The sequence below is a fragment of the Ovis canadensis genome, chromosome 3 (genome assembly GCF_042477335.2).
Source record: "Ovis canadensis isolate MfBH-ARS-UI-01 breed Bighorn chromosome 3, ARS-UI_OviCan_v2, whole genome shotgun sequence".
Lineage (NCBI taxonomy): Eukaryota > Metazoa > Chordata > Mammalia > Artiodactyla > Bovidae > Ovis > Ovis canadensis.
Window position 1 is genome coordinate 21,567,525 of NC_091247.1, and position 9,457 is coordinate 21,576,981.

The 9,457-nt window shown below is 47.6% G+C and overlaps 1 protein-coding gene across 4 annotated transcripts in view; it reads left to right on the forward strand.

Annotated features, from left to right (window-relative positions):
- Positions 1-9,222, forward strand: part of TRIB2 (tribbles pseudokinase 2) — a 29,477-nt gene extending 20,255 nt beyond the window's left edge. For all 4 annotated transcript variants that reach the window (XM_069580210.1, XM_069580208.1, XM_069580209.1 and 1 more), the window contains one exon: positions 6,730-9,222. In XM_069580210.1, coding sequence (XP_069436311.1) covers positions 6,730-7,198 — 469 coding nt within the window. In that variant the 3' untranslated portion in view covers positions 7,199-9,222. The remainder of the gene's footprint in view (positions 1-6,729) is intronic.
- The last annotated feature ends 235 nt before the right edge of the window (positions 9,223-9,457 follow it).

Genomic DNA, 9,457 nt, shown 5'->3' on the forward strand with positions numbered 1-9,457 from the left:
GACCTAAAACGTTTCATTCTCTGTGCCTCAGTTTCCTTAATCCTTAGGAAGTTGGCGCATATCATAATATTTGCCTTTCAGTTTTGTTATGGAAAATAGACATGTAGACCGAAAATAATCTCAGTGTTTTGTAGCTGTTTAATTCATGGTTGCTATTGTTGTTACTAGTATATAAATACTACATTAGTGTCAGGATGTTAGATAAGAAGGGTTGCAGTCCCTATAGCTTAAGAGTTAAAGGAAAGTTATAAAATCAGGAAATTTGAAGCCAGAAGAGCCCTTTGTGGGCCATGTACGACTGGTTCTCGGGCTCCTCAGGTGGCACAGTGGTAAGGAACTCACCTGCCATGCCACTTCAGGAGACACAGGTTTGATCCCTGGGTTGGGAAGATCCCCTGGAAGAGGAAGTGGCAACCCACTTCCATGGATGGAGGAGCCTGGCAGGCTGCAGTCTGTGGGGTCACAAGAGAGTGAGACATGACTGAGCCCAACACACGCATGCACGCACGCATGCACGCACGCACACACACAACTGGTTCTCATTTTATAGAAGAGAAACTGAAGCTGAGGTCGATTTAGTGACCCAGAGAGAGCCACTCAAGCCTCCGGGAAGCGTGGGTAGGACATGGGGTCAGAGCTTTCAAGGCTGGTTCGGCTGCTCCGTCGGGGTGGGGCGTGGAACCTCATGCACCCTGCTGGTTCTGGCTTCCTTACCTGGCTCAGCATCTGAGGACGTAGCCCTGGTGCTGGGCTGGGGCTGCTCCTTCAACACAGGCTGCCCCCCTGTAAGCTTTGTTCATTCAGAGGTTGCGAGCAAAGCAGGCTTTTCCCGCCTACGCCATGGACAGGTTGCCGAATGCACACAGAGATGGCAGCTTGTCGGCCAGATCAACCCTCCCTGGGGCCCGTGACTCAGGGCTCCCTCCTCCAAGAAGCTGCAGGAGATAACCACTCTCATTTGCAGCTCTTTGGTCACACAGATCTCTACCATTCTCCGTATTCTCCGTGAGCCGTCTCTAGTCTTAACCACCTCCATGAAGCCCATTCTGATCAACTTGGTACTGAATAATGTGAGCAGGAGTGAGCTGGGCACATATTTGTGGGAAGAACATTCTAGACAAGAGGGAAAAAAAAGTGCAAAGGCCCAGGAAGGAATGGGGCACAGAATTCACATCCATTTCATTCTGCCTGTGGCTTATTCATCTATCTTCCCTCTAGGCTTTGGGGCTGAAGGGGGCGGGGGAGAGCTTATAAGGTGGTCAGTTAGAGTTTCCACCATTTTTTTGCAGATTTACTGTTCTAGGTTCTTTGACAGATACTGTACTTGCACTGTTTCATTTACAACCTTCACAAAAACTGAGACTATGGGTGTGACTTGTCTGAATCTACAGTGCGTAGTTTCATTTGAATAACTTGGACCGTCACCGATGTTCCTGCTGTTTCATGAAAATTGATTTCTCTGCCTGGAAATTCCTAAAGCCCAGATTGATCAAGGGGCCTCAGAAGCTGAATGGTTGTTTTCATTCACTTCCTCCCACTCTGACAGGTGCCGGGGCTCTGCCAAGCCTTCCCGCAACATTCCTGAGACGAGAGGGTGAGGCCCGCCCCCTGTGCCCAGGGGTGGGGAAGCTGAGCCCCAGAGACCTTCTGAAGGGCCCTGTAGTTATGTCGGGCATCGGTGGGGACCAGAGGTGGAATTCTAGCCCAGCTCGGGCCCGTGACCCGGGGGCACCCCGGAAGGTCCTTGTTTACAGATGTAATCCAGACTTCTTGCCTCGACCTTTGCCTGGGAGTGATGTAAACAAGTTCAGGATGTTCCCAGAGGCAGGCAAGGTCAGAATAATGCCTGCACTGCTGCATTTCCTCCCCATCCTTTCCTAGGCTTCCTACCCCTGGGGGATTCCTGCACGCTTGCGCAGAAGCAACCTGCTGCCTGACCCTGGGGCGCATGCATGCTGCCCGCCTTCAAGGCCCCTCGCTGACCCAGCCAACCTCGGTTGGTTTCCTCCGCCAAGTGCTCAGGTGATAGCGGGCTGACCTGAGCTCCCAGCACAGCGAGAGGCGAGCACTTGGCCTTTAGCTAGCCTTCCCGCCAGAGGAGCTGACCTACCCTCTCTGAGCATTAGGTTCAGTGTCCACGCAAAGGAAGAATAATTCATGCCCTGGAAATTGACTTTATATGTTTTGAAGAGAAAATATATGTAGATACCCACTCACGCTTCAATGCATAGACAGTGTTTGGTATTTTGTACTTAGTATTTTTGCCTAAGCCAGAATTCGAACCCAGGTCTCTGGCTTTAAGACCCTGAACTGGCCTGGCTTCCTTGTGGCTGTGTCACCACAGGCCACACTGAACCCGATGTGACCACAGCTCCAGACCCTCCCGCCGGAGGCTCAGCCTCTGAAGGCAGGGGGATGAAGCGGCCGTGGATCAGCTTAGGGGCAACGGAAATGCAGCAGCACGTGGGTGTTTTTTATTTCTATATTAATAGCACTCAAATTCATGAGGTGTTTGCATGGCTTTCAAGCCCTCTTTTTGAGTCGGGGGAGGAGAGACGCGAACTCCAGGAAAGGGGTTAATGACAAGATGGAGACCTTAGGCATGGGTCTTGTCTGTGATGTGGAGGAGGGTTCTAGAAGAGGGATGAGGATGAAAGTGGGGTCACTGCTGCTTGTAGGAGGGGGTGTGGGGATGATTGGGTGAAGGAGAAAGTCAGAATCTAGGGTTGTGACCCGGGAAGGAATGAGAATGAAAAATGGCTTTAGGGTTGGCTTAGCATGAACTGCTCGAGGTAGTTAAGTCTGTCTTCGGAAAGAAGCCACAGCTCCCTCCCAGCCTTACTCCAAAGGCACCTGAGATAGTGTACCAATAATTTATAAAGCTGGCCCTCCATATAGTCTTCACTTTTCCTCCACTTACTCCTAGGAAAGTTTTCCTCCTTTACCCAGAGCAGGGGCCATTGTTCCTTTAAAGGTAGCACACAGATACTCCTGGGGTCTACAGCTTGACAGTCCCTTTCATTCTTGGATTGAGGGACTGAGTGTCTGTTGGGTGCCAGGAACAAAAAAAAGAAAAAGAAAAAGTCTAGGGGCTGGAGTCACCTCAGGAAGCACAGGTGGTGTTTTTTATACTCAGAGTGACCAGCCACCTGCCCAAGGGCCCCTGGAGGTGAGGGATGAGGTGATGACCCTGAAATGACCACGGGAATCATAACACATAGAGTATACACACAGAGCTGTAGACATGTAAATACCTACAGTTCCAGGTGGTAACGAAGGGGATATGGCATTGTGGTGTGGGAGTGCTCCTTTGGAACAGGAGGGTCAGGCAAGGTCTCTTTAATAAAGTACATTTGAAGGAAATGGCAACCCACTCCAGTACTCTTGCCTGGAAAATCGCATGGATGGAGAGCCTGGTGGGCTACAGTCCATGGGGTTGCAAAGAGTTGGACACGACTGAGAGACTTCACTACCAAGCAAAGACCTGAAAAAACTGAGTTTTGCAGAAGACCATTCTGGACAAGGGGCTGGAGGTGAGGGGTGTGTGCAAAGGCCCCAGGAAGGACTGTTGTTGGTTGGTATATGTGAAGAATGGTGCAGGGGCTGGAAGGGAGAGGGGCCGCTCGGCCGAAGCCTTGGCGAAGATGGGCACCCACTTGAATGAGCTGAGATGGCATTGGAGGGTTTTGGCAGAGAAACCCAGCTCCAAAACCAAATCTGATTCTGAGTCTCATTCCACTGGACCATCACCCCTTGTCATACAGATGCGAGGGCTTATTATTATTATTTCCACTGGGATGATTATCCCCACAGCTACTCTGCTGCCCAGGCTGTGAACTTGAAGGTGGAGAGCCTGGTGGGTCCCGAAGCTGGGCAGGAGCAGCTGCTGGTGAGGGTGGGGCAGGGGAACCTGTGGTTAGAACCCACCTGGGCCTGTGGTTTGTGCCCCGTCCTCTCCACCCCATGGGTTTTACCAGCTCACCTCCAGTCTTCAACCATCTAGTGGGGCTGGTGTGAGTCAGCGCCACCTGCCACCTTAGATTAGAAGAAGCAAAAGGAAGAAGAGATTTGCTTTTAATCCACTCAATTCCGGATCAACACATCCAGACCCTTCCTATTTTTACAGATCGACTAAAGGGGGAAGAGAAGGGCACATACACTACAGATTATAAATAGAATATGGGCGAGCAGATAAAGAAGATGTGTTGCAATGTACTACATAGAAGCCCAGAATGTTAAAATTGGCAGAGACTTCAAGACTGTCTTGTCCAGATGGACACACAACTGTGTGCATATATCAATACTTAATGCTACTGAACTGTAAACTTAAAATGGTTAAAATAGTAAATTGTATCTTATATATATTCAGTCAGTTCAGTTCAGTCACTCAGTCTTTGCAACCCTATGGACTGCATGCAGCACGCCAGGCCTCCCTGCCCCATCACCAACTCTCAGAGCTTGCTCAAACTCATGTCCGTTGAGTCAGTGATGCCATCCAACCATCTCATCGTCTGTCATCCCCTTCTCCTCCGCCTTCAATTTTTCCCAGCATGAGTCTTTTCTAGTGAGTCAGTTCCTCAAATCAGGTGGCCAAAGTATTGGAGTTTCAGTTTCAACATCAGTCCTTCCAGTGATTTCCTCCAGGATGGACTGGTTGGATCTACCTCCAGTCCAAGGGACTCTCAAGAGTCTGCTCTAACACCACAGTTCAAAAGCATCAGTTCTTTGGTGCTCAGTTTTCTTCATTACATATATTATACCACAATTTAAAAAATTAAAATAATAATAATTTAAAAAGACTGTCCTATTCAACACTCTGCTTTAAGGTTGAGAACAGAGAAGTTTAGTGACTCACTCACAGCCACACAGCAGGTGAGAGATGTAGTCTGGCCTGGACTCTTCTCCCCTAGCTCCTAGTCTAGTACCTTTTCCAGTGATCACAGGTATGTTTCCTTGTTGATGGAAATGAGAACAAGGAAGCAGTCAGTCACCCTTTGGGCTTGGAAACTCCTGGACTTCAAATATGGCATCTGAGAATCCGTGCAGGGTTTTAGCCAACCTTATGCTCTACGCAGCTCCCAGCAGTGCTCCTTGGATTAATTTGAGCCTCATTTCCCTTCTGTGGCTTTCTGAGGAGCTGCGGTGACAGTCCTACAAGGCTAAGATCTACAGTTGGAGAAAGAAAGAGAAACAGTAGTGGATGGATCTGGTCATAAACTCTGATTTAGGACTGAAGCCTTACTGTGGCTTCTCCAATTCTCCTATTCTCTCCTCATTTGTGCCTCATGACACCTTAGGGCAACAGGGGCGATGCTTTGGTGGGCACTTTAGAGATGAAAGAAACAACGGATAGGAATGCCACTGACCTCCTAAGTGCTCATCGGTACCACCTGTGTGGTCCCAACCCCTAGCTCCAGCCCCTCCTCCCTGCCTCAGGTTCCATGCATGGCATCACCTGTGTGATGGAATGGGATTAACTGAGTTGATGGGGCCTGAGAACTGCGGGAACTTTGCAGGGGTGGAATTCTGGCCAGGAGAATGGAGGAGGGTGTTGGTTTTAGGCACTGAAAGGTAATAACACCTAACTTTGCACTCAGAGAGCAATGAGGCAGGGGCACAGGGATTCTTCACAGGTCTCTGGGATAAGGAAGGAATGCAAAGCTAGGAGCTTGGGGGTACTGAGCATATATTTATTTGGTACTTAATGGTGATATCAAGCCCTTCTGTGTAACCCTGAGTGCTAGGCTCTGGAGACTGAGTTCAATGAGGGATTTCTATACCTCTCTTCTTCCCCATCATACCTAGGAGGGTCCTGCATTCATCAGTGAGCTCAGTGGTCCTTAACTGATGGGGAGAAGATTCACACACACACACACTCATGTACCCATGTGAGGCAGAATCACATATGTGTGGCCCAAGTGGAGACTCTAGGTAACCCAAGTAGCTTGCGTACTAGGTCCAGGACCAGACCCTAGGAGTGTGATGGGCGGGACAGGACACAGATTCAACAGGAAATCTTGGGAAGAGGGTGGGCTTGGAAAGAAGATGAGAATGTTGGCTTTGGAAGGACAAAGTGATGGAATGCATTTCTAGGGAACATTTTCTGGCTCTGCCTGTGTCCTAAGAGAGGCATTTTGGTGTGGAGAGAGCACCAGGTTGACTTAGGAAGACGTGAGGTCAACTTTTTTCTGTTTCCCAACCAGATAGCTTTAGGTAAGTTACTTAAATTCTCTGCGCTTCCGTGTTCTTCTCTGTAAAATGGGTTAGGAAAATCCTCTACGTCTAAGTAAAGGAGTGTTGAAAGGAAGCAAAACTGTTGAATGAAAGATCCTGGCTCCTGTGTTGTATTATGTTAGTCACAAGTTTGCTGGAAGCTATGGACAGAGACTGTGTGAGTTTCCCAGCTGGTTGGATCTGAGTTCAAATCTTGTGACTCCCCATCATTACCATTAAGTTGAGGTGGTAATAATCTATTTGTGATTTGTCTACCTGCTGAAGGTTTCAGTCCCCCAGTGGATCAAAAGTTTCAGGCAAATTCTTTGCCTCCTGGCTCCCCAGCTCTGAAGCAGGGTCTCGCCACCTAGAAGGTGCCCAGTAAACAGTGTTTGGCTGGTCCAATGAATGAATAGGAGGCTTTGGAAACGTTCAAACGGAAGCTGCGACATAATGGTGGGATTCCTGGGGCTCAGAGCATCCTTACAAGCTCATGTTTTGCTCCCTTTCTTGCAGGACTCGGGTCAAGCTGGAAAGCCTGGAAGACGCCTATATTCTGCGGGGAGATGACGACTCACTCTCCGACAAGCACGGCTGCCCAGCGTATGTCAGCCCGGAGATCTTGAACACCAATGGCAGCTACTCGGGCAAAGCAGCTGACGTGTGGAGCCTGGGAGTGATGCTCTACACCATGCTGGTTGGGCGGTACCCTTTCCATGACATTGAGCCCAGTTCCCTCTTCAGCAAGATCCGGCGTGGCCAGTTCAACATTCCAGAGACTCTGTCGCCCAAGGCCAAGTGCCTCATCCGGAGCATCCTGCGGCGGGAGCCCTCGGAGCGGCTGACCTCCCAGGAAATTCTGGACCATCCTTGGTTTTCTACAGATTTTAGCGTCTCGAATTCAGGATATGGTGCTAAGGAAGTGTCTGATCAGCTGGTGCCGGATGTCAACATGGAGGAGACCTTGGACCCTTTCTTTAACTGAGCTCATGCCCCACGGGGACTTAGCAGGTACCAGAAGCGAGAGAGAGAGGGCAGCGGAGAGGAGTTCTTCCAGGGAACACGTATCGCCTGGCTTGGTAGCAGGAGGGACACGGACACTCAGGCTTCTTGGTTCAAAGAAGGAAAACCGTCAAGGAGCTGACTGAACATGTAGCATGGGGGCCAGAGATGCGGGATGGAGGCGGGCTCCAGGGTCCTGTCGGGCGAGCAGGAGCCCCCTGGAGCTTCTCTCGCCCGACGGAACCCCCACCCCGGGAGACCACCCCTGTCAGCTGGGCTGCTTCCGCCTATCCCCCTTTCCATTTTGTTCCAAATAGTTGCAAATCTTGATAGAATCAAAACTCTGCCTCAAACACACATCTTGGCATCGCACTGTTAGCATTTAACTTCTTGTCATGATTCAGGGAAGGTACCATTGGCCAAGGGTTTTTTGTTTTTTATTTTCTTTTTAAACAAGCCAGCCACCTATCTGATAATTCACGGGGTTCATTAAATAAAAATTCGGTGCACACAGACTGATGTGAAACCTGGGTGCTAAAACTAAAAGAAAATAAAAGTCCAGTTTGTGTCTCCTAATTGCGCTCTTCAACTCATGTCTTCTAAATAAACTATTGAATATCCTGGTCAGGAAATGACACGTTTAGTGCTTTGCTCCCTGAAGGGGGGGGGGGAATCAAACCTGTCCTTTAACCCAGTATTCTGTTTTCTGTCAATTGGTTTGTGGCAGGAAGCTCTTAGAAGTCAAACTTCCAGATGCATCATTGCTATCATAGTTTAAAGAAAGAAAAATGAAAGGAAAAGAAAAATTCAACTCTTTAATTTTATTATTATTATTTTTTTTTTCTGGTGAATGACGAGGGCTGCATCACAGGCATGCCTGTTTGCTGAGATGTTAGTGATGGAGTGAGATTCCAGATGCTGTTGGAGTCTGAAGCTCTTGTAACACTCTGATCTCAACTAAACATTTTGTCTTTGCTTTATTGACAACTCATGAAATGAAGCAGGTTGTCCCACATGTATGAAATACAGGGCAGCTATTGCATTTTCTTTATGGAATATGATCCTTGTAGCTTGGGAGGCCCTCTGGTTTGGACAAAAACCCTCAGCTGAGACAAGCAGGAAGGAAAATAAGCTGAAAGCTAGGATGATATTAAAGAAAAAAAAAAACAAAAAACAAAAAATACAGCTCTCTATCCCCATATGCACCTTTGTATTTTTCAAGAACTCTTCTATTTATTAAGGGAAATGTCACATTGTGATGTATTAAGCCAGTACTTCAATTACGGGTTAACTTGGGTAACATGTTACATGCTGTAGTTAACATTTATATATATATATTTTTCTTTGTTTGAGTATTTCTGTCCCTGAAATAACCTTTTATTTGGCTTTTCTAGATAGCTTTACTTGATTTCGAGTGGCAAATGTTTTTCTTTTCTTTTCTTTTCTTTTCTTTTTTTCTGTTATGGCTCTTCTATATTGCTGTATGATACAGAACTCTTTTGGCATCAATATTTGTGTTTCCAGTACCTCAGTTGTTCGGATTTTACTGCCTGTATATGTTTTGTGAAATGGTCATATTTTTGGGTAGGTGACACGTGGACTTTAGTATGTAAATGTTACTTGAATCTGTGCTTCATTATAGTATGTGGCATGTATGTGCAGACCTTGGATGCTCTATTCCTACTTAGCAGGAACCCGGCCTCATTCCCAGGAGGGCGGCTTAACCATTCATCGTCAGGAGACAAGGAGGCCATGGATTTGCTCTGGATTCTATTTTGATAATAGGAGATAAAAAAGGAGAGAGGGTTTTTTACATTCTGAAGATGGGGCTGAGTCAAGAAGGACCTGTTTTTCTTCCCTCTCCCTTATTTTTTAAGTACCTTGTTGGAGGAAAGATTGGTGACATGCATGGTGGGAATCTATGGCCTCTGGTGCTTTGTCCTGTATTCGGTTTAATGTTTTTGTCCTAATCTCTTCAATCAATAAAATTGTGCGTATTTAACTAAACTCGTGGGGTCTGGCAAATGATGATTTTTCTGCTGTCCGGGATTTGAGCCCCACCAGCCTCAAACTCTAACCTCCCACCAGCCAGGAACTCACCCATTCTCTTAGGTCAACACTCCTTTGTGAGTGAATCACTATCACTGTGTATACAAAGCAATATACATGGTGTGGGCATGTGCTGGCTGATTTAGGTGGAATATCTCACTGTATTCACACTTCCGGAGGCATGCATTATGTT